General features: G+C 40.2%; 1 protein-coding gene across 2 annotated transcripts in view; it reads right to left on the reverse strand.

Moving 5' to 3' along the window:
• Positions 1 to 17987, reverse strand: part of USP32 (ubiquitin specific peptidase 32) — a 189666-nt gene that overhangs the window by 42470 nt on the left and 129209 nt on the right. For both annotated transcript variants that reach the window (XM_049771218.1, XM_049771210.1), the window contains exons 16-18: positions 11473 to 11590; positions 5195 to 5349; positions 995 to 1076 (exon numbers count right to left, since the gene is read on the reverse strand). In XM_049771218.1, coding sequence (XP_049627175.1) covers positions 995 to 1076; positions 5195 to 5349; positions 11473 to 11590 — 355 coding nt within the window. The remainder of the gene's footprint in view (positions 1 to 994; positions 1077 to 5194; positions 5350 to 11472; positions 11591 to 17987) is intronic.

Here is a 17987-nt window from a genome sequence, read left to right on the forward strand (position 1 = left end):
GACTTATTTAAAAAATATATATTAAAAAAAAAAATATATATATATATATAAATGTGGGGCTGGAGAGATAGCACAGCGGTAGGGCATTTGCATTAAACTCAGAAGGACAGTGGTTCAAATCCCGGCATCCCATATGGTCCCCCAAGCCTGCCAGGGACGATTTTTGAGCACTGCCGGGTGTGACTCAAACCCCTCACCCCAAATGTATAACAGAAATTCAATTTTCTACCTACTATAAAAATTCATGAGCTAATTTTGTTGTTGTTATTTTTGGGCCATACCTGGTGGTGCTCAGGGGTTACTTCCTAGCTCTGGGCTCACAAATCATTTCAATAATATGGGATAGTGGGGCCAGAGAGATAAAACGAAGGTAAGGCATTTGCCTTGCATGCAGAAGGATGGTGGTTCGATCCCGGCTCCCATGTGGTCCCCCAAGCCTGCCAAGAGCTATTTCTGAGCGGAGAGCCAGGAGTAATCACTGAGCACTGGCAGGTGTGACCCCCCCCCCAAAAAATAAACAAACAAAAACAAAACAAAAAAATAATATGGGATAGTGAGAACTGAACTTGGTCGACATTGTGCAAAGCAAATGTCCTATGGCTCCAGACCCCCTCAATTAATGTCTTCAAAAATAATCTAATGTGGTATTTCTAAATTAGGAGTTACAATAGCTCCCCAGAGGATCCCAGGCTATTCTGGGTGGGGAGGAGCACAGGTGGAAATCTTACAAATTGGGACAGTGGAGTCAATTGGCAGGCGACAGAGAGGGGGGACACACACGGAAGTAAACAGAGCAAATGGGGGCCATGGCTGGAAAAAGGTTGACAATCTACAAGAGGTTCAAATAATGTGGTTCAGTGGATTTTCTTTATTGTAAATGACAACACAATCAAGTACTAGTTGAAAAATTGTAAAATTAAGCATTATTAGAAAACTATATTTTTAAAATTTTTCCCCTAAAAGCCCCACATAGGCGCATGATTCCATCTTGTACCTTCAATTACCAAGTGCTGCTCATCCTGGATTTTCAAGTATTCCAGTCTATGATCCTCATCATCTAGCAGAGTAAGGTAATTCTGTGTATGAAGGAGAAAATGTTTTTGTTAACTACATTTGAAATATGGAAATAAAAATAACTAAAAATGTCTTTATAGTTATGCAACTCAGATGAAAGACATTTTAAAGAGTAAGGTTGTTCAGATAAGTTTAGGTGGTAAATTAAAAGAAAAATAATATATACTTTATAAACATACTTTATGGCTCTAAAACAAAATGTTAGAAAAAGCTACCATGTAGCAAATCAAAATTTATTGAAATTTAAAATTTCTGAAGAGCTTATAGAAAAGAAACCATCTTTAGTACTCAGTATGAAGCTCAGTAATGACCAAGATGAACTTGATAACATCTAGGAACTAAAGCGGTAAACCAATTATTTATGTTCACTGTCTAAAGCACTCACAAAATTCTTATTAACAATGTATCATAGGAAGATACTATTTTTTCCCCTACTTACTCCAGAAAACTGAGAAAGTGTGAAATGCCCTTAATTATATAACATATGGCAGAACCAGGACTTACTCCTTGGCAACATTACTCTAGGCAGGGCACTCTTATCTACTATCCTATACTGCCCCTCGATGGTGAACAAAGGAATGTAAGAAAGAAGGAATAAGGAACAGATTAGTTCAAATTACTCATGGTTCAACTTCAGAATATAGTATCATTAGCATACATAGGTAATGAACAGAATCATCTCTATTCTATGGGCAGGAAGGATTTCCACTATATACTCAATTTTTTTCTTTAGTTTGCTGTAATTTTTATATTTGTACCTCATCCAGCATTGCTAGGGGTGGACGTGGAGGTTTGCTACTTTTTTTGTTTCTGGGTCACACCCGGCAGCGCTCAGGGGTTACTCCTGGCTCTATGCTCAGAAATCGTTCCTGTCAGGCTCGGGGACCATATGGAATGCTGGGATTTGAACCACTGACCTTCTGCATGTAAGGCAAATACCTTACCTCCATGCTATCTCACCAGCCCGAGGTTTGCTACTCTTGGCTCTGTGCTGAGGGGCACAGAGTGAACCTTGGCAGGCCACCATAAGCTCAGCCTTACTCTGAGCTTTCTCTTATGCCACACTACATTATTATTTGATTTTTGTTTGTGTTGTTTTGGGGCCACATCCTGTGACTCAGGGGTTACTCCTGGCTATACACTCAGAAATTGCCCCTGGCTTGGGGTACCATATGGGATGCCGGGGGACTGAACCAAGGTCCGTCCTAGGTTAGCACCTGTAAGGCAAACACCCTACTACCTGCGCCACCGCTTTGGCTCCTATTAGTTATTTATTATGAGGTGGTCACTCCCAGCAATATTCTGGAGGTCCCTGCCAAGCCATATAGGTTTCTCATATACAAATAATGTGCTCCAGCATTTAGTCATCTTCCTGTACTCCTTGGCTTTTTTTTTTTTTTTTAAATAGAGAAGATCCTTATAAGTATGAAGGCAAGGCTCATACATTTCTTACTTGGTCTAGTGGTATAGTCTGATGGTTCAGTATTTGAAGGGGCAGGCACTAGGACTGAGTGCTGGGGGGCATTCAGGGTTACTGTTGGTAGTGCTAGGGTAGCCATATTGTAATGGGGACCAAAGGCAGGGCCTCAAACCTGGTTAGGCATATGTTCTGAACAATTGAGATATCTGGCCTCTTTTTTTTTTTTTCTAGTTTTTGGTCACACCCGGCAGTGCTCAGGGGTTACTCCTAGCTCTATGCTCAGAAATCGCTCCTGGCAGGCTCGGGGGACCATATGGGATGTCGGGATTCAAACCACCACCCTTCTGTGTCTAAGGCAAACACTCTACTGTGTGCTATCTCTACGGCCCTAGCTTCTTCTTCTTCTTTTTTTTTTTTTTGAAAGGGGGAACCACACCCAGTGATTCTCAGGGGCTATTCCTGGCTCTGCACTCAGGAACCATTCATTTGAGGGCCCAGGGAACCATATGGGATTCAGGATCAAACCTGGGTTGGTCGTGTGCAAGGCCAAGTGCCCTACTTGTTGCTCAGGTGTCAATATGACCTCTTGGCTCATTTGTTTGTTTTGTAAGTCAAATCTGGCAGTGCTTAGGGGTGACACTTTGGCTGTTTCTGACTGGACTTGGTGCCAGCAAAGGAATTTGGGCCTCCCAACTGAAATATGTGCTTCTGTCCTTTGAATTATCTTCCTGGCTCTTACTTGACTTCTTAAGCATATGTATAGTAGGGGGTGAGGAATGTGGTTTAGTAGCAGAGTGTCCTTTATTTGTATTAAGCTCTGGGTTCAATCCCTGGAATAAAAAAACAACACTAAAACAACCCCCTTGAGTCCAAACAAACACCTCCCTCAAAACAAAAATATCCCTACAAAACTAAATAAAATTAACTTAAATCTACATTGGGGGAGCTAGAGAGACTAAGTGGAGTGTGTAGGTGTTGCCTTGCACGTGATTTGATTTCTAGCATTCCATATTCTTCCCTAACATTGGCAGGTAACTGCTGAGTGCAGAGCCAGAAGTAAGCCCTAAGCATTGTCAGGTGTGGTTCATAAACAAACAAATCCCAAACAAAACAAAACAAATCCACATTGAGAAATGGTGGGAATTGAACCTAGGGTTTAATGTAAGTAAGGCCAGTACTCTACCACTGGGCCACATCCCCAGCTCTAAATCAAGTCTAGAGGTAGAGAAATAACTCAATGAGCTGGAATGCTTATTTTATATTTGGAGGTCCCAGTATCTCATGGTGAACACCTGCCTCCCCTGCACCCGGAACCAGGAATATCCTTAAATACTGCCTGGTGTAGCTCAAAAGTACCCCCATCTCCTGCAAAATCAGAAAACCCTAATGTAAAATAAACGATTTTACTTGAAGAAACAAGTTATCTGTTGCATACATGAGGTACTGGATTCTGTCCCCAGTATTGCTCCTCATTCCCCTCAAAATATTTGATGCTACTTTGTAAAAATAATCTTTATAAGGTGATATTCACAAGTCAATTGCTCTTAAAGATTTGGGTGACAAGTATTTGTATGGATGCATACAGAAATTTAAAAGTTGAAGTTTTGGGACTAGGAAAAAGTATAGCAGTTATGGTATATACCTACCAAGGCATGAACATCACCTGGATTTGGTCCTTAGCACTACCTGAGACTCACTGGTACAGTACTGATGGTTCCTGAGCTCTGCCAGGAAGGCCCAGGTATTCCTGGCACTGTAGGGTCTGATTAGCATCACATCCTTGGGTTTTTGTCTTGAATATCTGGCCTTGCAGGGTTAGTAGCATTGGGTACTAGTTGGGAGTTTCCCCCACAAACCCCAAGTAAAATTCTTTAGAGCCAGGAAAATAGCTCAAAGGTTTGGAGCATATGCTTTGCCAGGTTATATCTCTGATACTGACATACCCATGGTATGCCAGTCACTGTCAGGAGTAGCTTCTAAGCACAACTGGAAAAGCAAAAGTAAGCCCACTTCGCACCATCCCCCTAAAAAAAGCTGTTTTCAGCTAAATTTTTGCTTTTCAGCTTATAAAATTTATATACATTGTCTAATCATAGATAAAAATCCCAGATCATGGGTCGGAGATAGCATAGAGGTAGGGCTTTTTTGCCTTGCATGCAGAAGGATGGTGGTTCGAATCCTGTCATCTCATATGGTCCCTGGAGCCTGCCAGGAGTGATTTCTGAGTGTAGAGCCAGGAGTAACCCTGAGCGCTGCCGGGTATGACCCAAAAATCAAAAACAAACAAACAAACAAACAAAAATCCTTGATCATGAAATATGTATTTAAAACATAATCGAGGGGCTGGAGCAATAGCAATAGCACAGTGGGTAGGGCATTTGCCTTGTATGCAGCTAACCCTGGTTTAATCCCTAGCATTCCATATGGCTCCCCAAGCACTGCCAGGAGTAATTCCTGAGTGTAGAGCCAGGAGTAACCCCTGAACATTGCAGAGTGTAGCACCATCCCAAACAAACAAAATACCAACCAGAACTATTTTTGGTTTGGTGTCACATTTGGTGGTAGTCAGGAGTCCATGAAGTATGTTAGGCTGAGGATGAAACCTAGGACTCCTGCATGCAGAGCATACACGCCAGCCCTCTGAGTCATCTCCCCAGTCCAATCGGGAGATCCCTTCATGACGCAGGGATTGCCTCTTACCTCATTGTTATATAGCCATAGGCGCATATCTTCCTCTTTGATGCGCAACCTCTGGGACAGATATTCATGAATTTCCTTGATAGTTTGCATTCGACTAAAACAGCCTGTATAGGCTAAGACGCGCTTTAATGGTGCATTTGGAGAAGGCACGTTTCCTATGGTCACAGTAAACACAGTAAAAAAAAAAAGGCAAATGGTAGAAAGAAGAAGCAGCCCTCCAGCAAGAGACCATGCTATTTTAGAAATTAATTATGAGAAATAAGAATTACAAACTTAATTATTTTATAAATTAAGTAGTTTTAAAAATAAAGCATGAGCTTGAAGATAAAAAATATAGGGGCCGGTGAGGTGGCGCTAGAGGTAAGGTGTCTGCCTTGCAAGCGCTAGCCAAGGAAGGACCGCGGTTCGATCCCCCCGTATCCCATATGGTCCCCCCAAGCCAGGGGCAATTTCTGAGTGCTTAGCCAGGAGTAACCCCTGAACATCAAACAGGTGTGGCCCCAAAAAACCAAAAATAAATAAATAAATAAATAAGTTATTTATTTATATGCCATTTTTAAATGGCAGCCATTTCTACATTGTTTTGTACAGAATGTATTGATTCAGAAAATAAAATTCTGAATAAAATGACTTGGAAACTGAAAAAATTAAAAAATTAAAATAAATGTATATATAAGAAAAATAAATGTCTTTGAATGAGTACAAAACTTTACTTTTTGTTTTTGTTGTTGAGCCATATTTGGCAATGTTCAGGGCTTACTCTTATCTCTGCACTAAGGTATCATTACAGGCTGGCTTGGGGAACCATAAAGGGTGCTGAGGACTGAACCTGGGTTGGCTGCATGCAAAGTAACTGCCTTACCTACCTTATTATCATTTAAAATTAAATTAAAATTAAATTTAAAATAAAATTAATGCCTTAATTTTAAAAGAGGAAACAAAACGGGGGGAGGGGGTAGTACTGAGATCCTATGAAGAGTGGCAAATAATCATTCAATCATTATTTACAATTGATATCTTAGCCATCCTCAGTTGAGCCACACTACATAAAATCAAAACTTAAGGGTCGGAGGAATAGCGCAGTGGTAGGGCATTTGCCTTGCACTGTGACTATCCCAGTACAGACCTGGGTTTGATCCCTGATGTCCCATATGGTCCCCCCAGCTAGGAGCAATTTCTGACTCATAGCTAGGAGCAACCCCTGAGTGTCAATGGATGTGGCCCAAAAACAAACAAACAAACAAAAATCAAAACTTAGTGTAACAATGAAAAAGATAAAGTGGGACTGAATTTATTTTATCTCCAAATTACCAATTTCTCAGTAACTATTTGACTTCAAGAACCAAATACAATTATAATTTCACACAAAAATTGTACTTAAAATTTTGTGTAGGCAAACTCTCCATGGCAAAATAGGTTTACTATTATCATCATTTTTATTTGGTTTTGGGATACACCCAACAATATTCAGGGGCTGCTCCCAGCAAGGTACTTGGGGTAGCTTCCAGGCATTACTCAGAGAACAATGTGTAGGGAGATCAAATAAAAGCCTAGACCAGGTAAAGCACAGGGCATTTGAGCTATCTCTCAGGAAGGGAGAAAGGGGGAGGAGTGAGAGAGAAAGTGGGGGAGGGAAGGGGAAAGAGGGAGAGAGAAAGAGGTAAGAGAGATATAGTACAGTGGAATCCAGGTTCAATCTTCATCGCTCCATATCATTCCCTGAGTCTGCCACAAGTGATCCCTGAATATAGAGCCAGGAGCAAGCCCTGTGCGTACAGCTGGGTGTAATCCAAAAACCAGTAAAAGTATAAAAATAAAGAAAAGCCAAGAAGCTTCCCCTGATAGAATTAGCTCTACTGAAAGACAGCATGGCTTGTCTGTACAAGAAGACAGAAGACATCAAGTATTCACAATTAAAACAAAAAACACAACTGCAGTTCCAAAGGAGGGGAAAGTGAGAAAAAAAAGTCTAATCACATACCTTAAAAAGGTGGAAGATTAAATAAAATATGGAAATAATAGCAGGTAAAAACAATCTATAAAACTAACATGCACACAAAAGTTGTAACTGAAAATGGGATTTCTGGGGGAAAGGATGTGATTAAGTAGTCGAGTAATAGGTTGGATGTGACATCAGGCACTGTCCTCTCAAAAAAGAAACATTTCTACCTATGAGAATTTAGTTTATTGGGCCACCTAATATAAAAATATATTTTAAAATATCTATGTTCATTTATACATTCTTTTTTTTTTTGGTTTTTGGGCCACACCCGGTAACACTCAGGGGTTACTCCTGGCTATGCGCTCAGAAGTTGCTCCTGACTTGGGGGACCATATGGGGCGCCCGGGAATTGAACCGCGGTCCGTCCAAGACTAGCGCAGGCAAGGCAGGCACCTTACCTCTAGCGTCACCGCCCGGCCCCTCATTTATACATTCTAAGTAGTTTTTTGCTTTGTTTTTGTCACACCCAGCAATGCTCATGGGTTACTCCTGGCTCTGTGCTCAGAAATCGCTCTTGGCAGGCTTGGGGGACCATACGGGACACCAGGAATCAAACCACCTTCTATCCTGGATCATCTGCATGCAAAGCAAACGCCCTACCACTGTGCTATCTCTCCGGCCCTCTGAATTAGCTTTTTTACTTCTATTAATTTTTTTTTAAAGGTTTAGGGTCACATCTGGTGGTGTTCAGGGATTACTTCTGGCTCTGTGTTTAGGAATTACTCTTTGCAGTGCTTGGGATAAATACTAAAGATACTAGAGATCGAACTCGGGTCTGGTGCATAGTACTATCTTCCCAGTCCCTCCTTCCATTAATTAATTAGACAAAACAAAGCAGAGACATATTGGTATTATCTGTGTTTTTAGAGTTTCCAAAAGAAATTCACTAATTTTAAACACTGTATGACAATCATTAACAGCCTTATGACTCTGTATTTCATGGTGAGTCAATAAAAAATGAAAACAATTCACTTATTTTAGACTGAAAACTAATTTAAAAATGTAATTTCATGGGGCTGGAGAGATAGCAGAGTAGTAGGGCATTTGCCTTGCATGCAGCTGATCCAGGTGGCTTGAATCCCGGCATCCCATATGGTCCCCCAAGCCTGCCAGGCATGATTTCTGAGCGCAGAGCCAGGAGTAACCCCTGAGCGCTGCCAGGTGTGACCCAAAAACAAAACAAAATAAAAATAAAATAAAATTTTATCTATAAAAAGAACTAAGTAAACCCTCTGGCAATAACCATTATAATTGTGGCAATGTCTGAATATGTCTCACTTTAAAAGGAATTTAGAAAAGCCCAATAAACAACTATAATAAATTGAGCAATGAAAAAGATGTAGAGTACACATTTTTTTGGTTACTGGGCCCACACCTGGTGATGTTCAGAGGATACACCTGGCTCTGCACTCAGGAATCACGCTCAGGGGGCCATAGGAGATGCTAGGGATAAAACTCAGATCATTTATGTGCAAGGCAAGTGTCCTACCAACTGTACTATTGTTTTGGCCTGTACAGCACACTATTATGGCAGAATAAAGCCCAATCATAATCAAATTTTAAATGAACAGCAAAGCAAATTTTTATTATCAGCAAGCAAGGATAATTCCTAAAAGAAAACAAATAAGCAAATTTATCCAATTAAACATCAGAGGATTAGTTATAAGATTACAGCAAGAAAGCATATTTTTATAAACTTCAAACGATTAATGGTTGATTTCAAAATTAATTAGTAAAGAATAAAATTTCAAATTAAGACAAATTTGGAACATAACTACCCAGAGTTCTAGGATTCAGAAATATTTGCAATATGGTTTCCAAGTCAATTTCTAGTCCTAAGCCACATAAAAACATTACTTTTAAATTCGAGATAGCAAAGCTCATTAAGCAGGCAGCCACTTATTATATATATAATACTGTAGTTTTGAATAGCACCGACAAATCTAGTGGAATTTATGGAAGCAGCAAAAATCTAGGATCAGCACAAGAGTTATAAAGAATACTTACTAAAAGCGCAACAACACATCTTGCCTCGCATGTTATCTTTCAAAGAAAATCGAAAAAGATGTGCTATGGGTGTTTTTACATAAAAGCAAGGCTAACAATTTATATTTTATGATAAATTAATCACGATGGTTTTAAAGAAATCATATCTTCCCCAAAGACAAAATTTATTTAGGCAGAGACCACTATTTTGCTACAATTCTTTTTTTTTTTTTTTTTTTTTTTTTTTAGTTTTTGGGTCACATCAGGCGGTGCTCAGGGGTTACTCCTGGCTGTCTGCTCAGAAATAGCTCCTGGCAGGCACGGGGAACCAACCACCTTTGGTCCTGGATCGGCTGCTTGCCGCCCATTTTGCTACAATTCTTACCAAATGTTGTGCATATGAATCTCCTTAGACTACCTAAATGTCACTTTAAGGAAGGTATAAAACTAATGGTACTTATTTCTTTGAAATGGTTGGTTTGAGTTCATGCACACTAAATTCTATTATGATTTCTAATATTTGCAATGCAAAAAGCAGAGCAAGTACTGCCCATCAATAAAATTTAATTAAAAGAGAAAAAAGGGAAAATCTTTTGCATGTAATAGTTTAAAAATGAAAATGCTTGACATTTTGAGTGGCTTGATGTTTTGCAGAGCACATTTATTTAATTTTTTTGTTTGTTTTTTTTTGGAGCTACACCTGATGGTGCTCAGGGTGTACTCCTGGTTCTGAGCTCAAGGATCACTCCTGATTGTGCTCAGGGGACCAGAGGAGTACTGAAAATTAAACCCACTGGGTCTGTTGTTTCAAAGGCACATTTATTTAAAAAAAAAAAAAAAAAAGTACTTTTTTGTTTTGGGCCTCACCTGTGCTGTTTAGACGACCATATTAGGTCTCCACTAGGCATATTAAACCATGCCAGGGATGGAACCCAGGTTAATCGCATGCAAGGCAAGTATTACTCTTCCCACTGTACTCCAGCCCTAGCACATTTTATTTATTATTTATTTAGTTTTTGAGCCACACCTGGCAGCACTCAGGGGGTTACTCATGGCTCTGCGCTCAGAAATCGCTCCTGGCAGGGTTTGGGGACCATATGGGATGCTGAAAACAGAACTTGGGTCTGTTCCGGATCAGCTGAGTGCAAGGCAAACACCCTGCTGCTGCCTCGCTTATTTATTTTAAATGATCTTAACAAAATACATCTTTTTCTCTTCATTACGTGCCTCTATAAAAGCTCCTTGGATCTAGCAAAAAAAAAAAAAAAAAGCACATTATATTTTGCCACAAAATACCCTCTAAAACTGATAAAACATGATATTGAGGGGCCGGGTAGGTGGCGCTGGAGGTAAGGTGTCTGCCTTGCAAGCGCTAGCCAAGGAAGGACCGCGGTTCGATCCCCCGGCGTCCCATATGGTCCCCCCCAAGCCAGGGGCGATTTCTGAGCACATAGCCAGGAGTAACCCCTGAGCGTCAAACGGGTGTGGCCCAAAAAAACCAAAAAAAAAAAAAAAAAAACATGATATTGATAAGTAATTTCACAGAAATTTAAATATTGTAGAAAAGGCTAGCAAAATATAACTTAGGTTGAGCAAATGATTTGTTTAAAAGAAATGTTTGTTTTAAAGAAATAAAGTCTATAACATGTTTCATGATCTTTATTTAGTCTTTGGTTTTTAGGCTGTACCCGGTGGCACTCCGGGGTTACTCTTGCCTCTGTGCTCAGAAACTACCCCTGGTGGGTTCGAGGGGGCCATGTGGTATGCTGGGGATTGAACCTGAGTCTGTCCTCACCTGGCTGTGTGCAAGGCAAATGCCCTACCACTGTGCTATCTCTCTGGACCCATTTCATTATCTTTTAATTTTTGTTTTGGGGCTCTACCTGACGGTACTCAGGGCTTACTCCTGGCTCTGTGCTCAGGGATAATCACTTCTGGCAGGCTTGCTGAACATTCTGAGGTACTGGGGAAGTGAGCTGGGTAAGCTGCATGCAAGGTAAGCACTCTGCCCACTGTATTATCTCTCCAGCCCATAGTATTTTTTTATGTGCAAATTTGCTGATTACATTTCCCTGTAACCCATCTAGTCTTGAGCATGATCATAGATCTAATCCCCACAATTAATTCTGTATGAAAACAGGTGGGAAAGTGCAGTAGTACAGTGGCACCGGACTTTGAATGACTTGGCTTTTTTTTTTTTTTTTTTTTTAAGAAAATGCATGGTATTCTTGCTGCATTCTTAAGTTACCTCTTGGTAAATGCTGAGGAAACATTCTCAGGCTTGTCATACCCATATTCACCCAGATGTTAGACTGTTGTGTCCGAGTGGCAGGCTGCTGTCTTAGGAAGAGAAGGTATCGAGGAAATAATTCCAGCTCTGGGATTTCTGTCTTGCTATTTTTGATCACCTGTTTATTTTAAAAGATACAAAGTGATACTTAAAACAAAAAAATAGGCATTTTGGGGCTAGAGTGATAGCACAGTACTAGGGCATTTGCCTTGCACGTGGACAACCTGAGATGGGCCCAGGTACGATCCCAGGCATCCCATATGATCCCCTGAGAGCCTCCCAGGACCAACTTCTGAACATAGAGCCAGGAGTAACCCCTGAACGCTGTCAGGTGTGGCCCAAAAATAAAAAAAGGGGACATTTTAATCTAATTTCTTTAAACAAAAATCAAACTTTTAGGATTATTTTATTATTTTTTTCTTTTTCTTTTGGGGGTGAATAAATCTTTTAGGACTTATTCAGGATTACTCCTGGTTCTGTGTTCAGGAATCATATAGATGTTTGCTACATGCAGAGCAATCTTTTTTTCTCTAATTTAAAAAAAAATATTTTTTTCCGGTTTTGGGGGACCATATGGGATGCCAGGAATCAAACCATCATCTGTTCTGGGTTGGCCGCATGCAAGACAAACGCCCTACTGCTGTGCTATCTTTCTGGTCCAAAACAATCATTTTTATCCTTTTTGGGGGGGGGGATTTTGGGCCAAACCTGGTAGCACTCGGGTTACTTTTGGCTCAGAAATTATTTCTAGTGGTGCTCAGGGATCATGTGGGATGCTGGGGATCAAACGCAGATTGGCAGTGTGTAAGGCAAATACCCTACCCACTATGCTATTGCTCTGGCACCACTTCTATCTTTTTTTGTTTAGTTATAATTACTTTATTTAAACACTGCAATTACAAGGTTGTTCATAATACAGTTTTTCCTCCACATTTGTAAATCTGTTCATGATTGAGTTTCAGTCATACAACATACAACATCCTTAACTTGTGCACATTTCCAGCCACCATTGTCTCCAGTTTTCCCTCCCATCCTTCTCTATGCCTAGGCATTTCTACTCTCTTTCTCTCCCCTCTTTTTTTTTTTTTTTTTTTTTTTTTGTGGTTTTTGGGTCACACCCGGCAGTGCTCAGGGGTTATTCCTGGCTCCAGGCTCAGAAATTGCTCCTGGCAGGCACGGGAGGACCATATATGGGACGCCGGGATTCGAACCGATGACCTCCTGCATGAGAGGCAAACGCCTTACCTCCATGCTATCTCTCCGGCCCCCTCTCCCCTCTTTTTTTCCTTTTAGTCACTATAGTTTATAATATTGTTGCTGAAGGGATATCATGTCTATCACTTTATTTCCTTTCAGCAATACCCAGTTCTTATCTAGAGTGATCATTTCGAACTATCATTGTCATAGTGGTCCCTTCTCTGCCCTAACTGCACTCCCCCACTATTTATGGCAAGTTTCCTACCTTGACTGACTGGTCCTCCTGGCCCTGATATCTATCGCCTCTGGATACTATTGCCTTACTATCTTCTTTTTTTATATCTCACAAATGAATGCGATCATTCTATATCTATCCCTCTCCCTCCAACTCATTCCACTCAGCATAATTCTCTCCATATCCATTCATATATAAGCAAATTTCATGACTTCTTTTTTCCTAACAGCTTTGTATTCCATTGTGTAGATATACCAGTTTCTTTATTCACTCATCTGTTCTTGGGTACATGGATTGTTTCAAGATTCTGGCTATTGTGAATAGTGCTGTGATGAATACAGAAATGCAGAAGGTTTTTCTGCATTGAGCAATCACTTTTAACTCCTGTACTATCTTGCTAGCCTCTGGGACTATGTCTTAGAACTATTCTGCATATTTTAATATGCTATAACAAAGGTTCTCAAACTAATATGGCCTACTGTCCCCTTTCCATACAAAATAAAATAGAATAAAAAACATAAAACAGGGCCGGAGAGATAGCATGGAGGTAAGGCGTTCGCCTTTCATGCAGAAGGTCATTGGTTTGAATCCTGGCATCCCATATAGTCCCCCGAGCCTGCCAGGAGCAATTTCTGAGTGTGGAGCCAGGAGTAACCCCTGAGCGCTGCTGGGTGTGACCCAAAAAACAAACAAACAAAAGAAAACAACTACAAAACACTTCATCACAAAATCAAAGTGCTCACCTTTCTCAACTTCCCTGGCTACTACCAGTCCATTGAACTGGTCCAATACACCCCAGAGGGTGGTATCAAATAAGCTAGGAAGCACTGTTGCAGTACAGTATGTTAAAGGTTTCATTTGGGAGTCTTTTCAACTCTTATTTAAATGGTAAACAGTAAACAGGCTCTCTGCCATCTTCTTTTGATACTATTGGAAAAAGAAAGTTTGATCTCTTTGAGACTTTTTGAGAGATGCAAAGTCAACTATAATTCTTCATGATTTCAGTTTTAAGTGAGGTTTTTCAGAAGGATAAATATTTCAACAATGGCAGTTGTCAGACTACATATAAAACACCTTTGGCAAAGGTTTGCTCTTCAAGGTTGTGTTCTCTCTTGAACAAGTATTCCTTTCCCTCTTGCCCTCACATCTTTCATTTTTTTCTTTCTTTTTTTTTAGGTGATGGTATGGTGGTGGTGGTGCCCCTCACATCTTTCTAAGTGAGTTTTGTTCAATAAAAACTACCCTGCTTTGTTAAATACAAACAAAACAAATGCCTCTGCCAATATACCTCTGCCTCTGACCATATGATTTTCTAGCAAGAATTTTGCTTTTCATGGTAACTGATTTCATGAGAAAACAATAAGTTAATATTTTTGGTTTTTTTTTTTTGGGGGGGGGCACACCTGGCTGCACTCAGGGATCACTCCTGGCTTTCTGCTCAGAAATCACTTCTGACAGGACCATATGGGATGCCAGATATTGAACCTGGGTTGGCTGCATGCAATGCAAATGTCCTACCCGCTGTACAATTGCTCCAGCCTCCAAGTTAATACATTTTTATACATTTAAACTTAAAAATACAAACATACATTTTATACAGTGTGGTCTATGAATTTGTTAATTTCAGTAACAACTAGCAAATAATAGATGAAATCCTGAGTTTTGTTTGTTTGTTTTTTTGGGTCACACCTGGCAGTGATCAGGGGTGACTCCTGGCTCTATGCTCAGAAATCATTCCTGGCAGGTATGGGGGAATCATATGGGATGCCAGGATTCGAACCACTGTCCTTCTGCATGCAAGGAAAATAACCTACCCCCATGCCATCTCTTCGGCCCCAAAATCCTGAGTTTTACCTTAAAATGAAAGGTATTTTAATTTTTTTTTTTTTTTTTTTTACTTTAAACCTTTTTACGGGAGGGGGCCTACAAGGAGGTAGTCAAGGCTTACTCTGAGCTTTGTGCTTACTTACTTTTGGTGGGCAGGAGACCAGTTAAGTATGCTGAGGTTCAAAGCCAGGTTGGCTATGTAAAAGGCAGGTAAGTGTCTCATCAGTTATCTATCACACTGAAACCCACCAGGGAAGTGTATTAAACAACAACTTGAATGATGGATAATTTACTTTTATGTGTTCATGCATGTATAATACACATTTAATATATATTATATAATAATAAAATACAAATATAAATTAGCAAATATATTTATTGTATTGAGAAAAAAGCCCCCATAAATAAGAAAATAATGCACTAAGCTGAAGTGCTCCAGAACAGCTTAGTCCTTTATTAGTTATTTTAATAACTTAATAAAAATTAAATAATAAATCATCAGGTATAAATTATTATTCAATTCATAGAGCTAATTTCTTGCTATCTATAAATATATATGATTAATAATGTTAGGAAAGTCTTACATCAAAATAGTTATAGTAATACCAGATATTAAACAGAATAAAAAGAACATAAAACTCCCAGAGTGCCCACTCAAGGTCTATCCCACCCTAATAAACCAAAAATCTAAATTAGATACATATATATTTTATCTAGGAGTTCTTAAGAAAAATGAAGTAGGAAACTTTCTGTTTTCTTTGCGGGGGAGGGGTCACACCCAGTTACTCCTGGCTCCACACTTAGAAATCACTTGTGGTAGTACAGGAGATGGGTCTCCTAGGATTGAATCTGGGCCAGCTGCATGCAAAGCAAATGTCATACCTGCTATACTATTTCTCTGGCCCCTATAGTGTGAATCCTTGAGCTGACAAAAACAAACCTTTAATTCTTGATTCAACTTAAAACTTTCCTGATATAAGCAAGTTTTAGTTTGGATATTACATAAGAACCAAAAAGAACTTTAAACTTTTTACCATATTACCAAAAGAACTTTTGACAAATAAGTTATATATTTAACTAGTATTTTGGTAATAGATACTCCAAGTACTTATTTTAGTGCACTTGATTTACATTCTCCATCAGTGGTTTTCAACCTTTTACTCTTACAGACCTGTATCAATCCATGTACTGATCTATGAACTGGAATCAATTGAAAAACCACTGCTGTGAATGACTCATACTGAAGACAAAAAGTACAGAGCTAGAGAGATAGCAACATGGGCTGTTTGTTTTGCATGCCTCCACCCCAGGACTGACCCTCAGCACTATAACTGGTCTCCAGAGCCATACCAGGGGTGATCCCTGGGCAAATGGCAAGGAGTAAGTCTTGAATAGCACCAGGTATGCCCCCCCCCCCCCAAAAAAAAAAACAACCTAAAGGCAAAGTAGCAGCATAATTCATTGGTTTTAATAGCTTATTAGCTTTAATATATTGTAATCTTTTTTTAGTGGGGTGTGGTCACACCCAGCAGCACTCAGAGCTCTGCACTCAGAAATTGTTCTGGCAGGCACAGGGGATCATGTGGGATGTTGGGATTAGAACCACTGTTCATCCTGGATCAGCTGCATGTAAGGCAACATCCTACCGTTATTCTATCTCTCAGACCCTATTATAATCTTATATATTTTCCTCCTTCAAAAAGACAAATTACCAGCATGGGGTTTAGGGAGACCCAAGGCCGAAGGTCTTCTCCCTAGCTTGGCAGGTGCTGGGAGGCTTACAGGCCCCCAGCCGTCCCCCTATTTTCCCCCTGGACTCCAGGGCTTCCCTGGGTGCCAGTCCAGGCAGCCAGAAAGGTGGTCCCCAGCTTTAGGGGTTGCTGAGGCAGTCACTGGCTAATTTTTTTCTCACGGGTCTCCATTTTCCAAACGCCCCACCCGTACAGTATATGTTAATAGTATTCTCTATCACTAAGGTATATTTTGCATATGCAGAATGTCCATCTTGAATTCTGCCCTTGTCCACACCTCTACAAGCTCATTTCTAGTCCTTCACTCCCTCATCCCCAACCATCATTACCTCACATTTACCCTTTTTACCATCAGTACTGCACAGGCCGAATCACAGACCAAAAGTGATGCACCGAATTTAAGACCTCCCAACTATTTCAAAAGACATAAAAGAGACATGTATATGTCTTTTGAATATCTTATATGTATTTCCTTAACAGCTATAACTCTTACTAAATATTCTCTTATACAGTGACGATTTCCCCCATTTTTTGTCTGTTCTTCTCTTTGTGATCTGTTCAATAAGGAATTCTAGTAGAAGAGTCCCTCAGTTTAAAGTTTATGTTAGAACCAAGTCACAGAGGGCTGGAGAGATAGCACAGCGGCGTTTGCTTTGCAAGCAGCCAACCCAGGACCTAAGGTGGTTGGCTCAAATCCCGGTGTCCCATATGGTCTCCCGTGCCTGCCAGGAGCTATTTCTGAGCAGATAGCCAGGAGTAACCTCTGAGCACCATCAGGTGTGGCCCAAAAACCAAAAAAAAAAAAAAAAAAAGAACCAAGTCACAGGGATTGTTAGACTTAGACTTGTTCTAGTGGCCTGCATATGCACCAATAATGCCACGTGGCATTGCTCCTCTTTTGCATAGGCACATTAAAATAGGAAAATACTATACATACAAATAAGTTCTTATCTAATAGAGATAGGAACACACAAATCTTGTAATGCAATGGGACCTTACACCCTGAACACTGTCATAATAAAATGGCTCAGGTCTCAGAAGAATGGGCATTCTCCATTCACCCCTGAACCAGGGAAGCCATCTAAGAAACCACTAATGTTGTCTATAACATCATCTGGAAGCAATCCTCTACTGGGTAAGACCATACCACTGGCCCACCATCGACCTACTCAAAAGAGACTTCCCTTAACACTGAGAAGGCTTTACAACAATAAAGACCTGCTTTCAGGACAGGGCTCTCTGCATTGCCCTCTAATTGTGAGGTGAAGCTAGAGGACTCTCCACATCATCCTGACTTTGATGTAGGATATGCACAGATTCCAGGATCTTTAACTACAGAAACCTGGCACCAACAACAGCGACTGTGTGAAAAATAAATTGGCACTACAGACAATGACTTGGGTTGGACAACCTAGTATGCCTGGAGCCTAGAGTTGGCCTTATGCCAGAAAGCTTCAGGGGTAAGGTCTCCTTGTATTTAGGCCAAGGCTTTTTCTTTCCATGTC

The sequence above is a fragment of the Suncus etruscus genome, chromosome 1 (assembly GCF_024139225.1).
Source record: "Suncus etruscus isolate mSunEtr1 chromosome 1, mSunEtr1.pri.cur, whole genome shotgun sequence".
In the NCBI taxonomy this organism is placed as follows: domain Eukaryota; kingdom Metazoa; phylum Chordata; class Mammalia; order Eulipotyphla; family Soricidae; genus Suncus; species Suncus etruscus.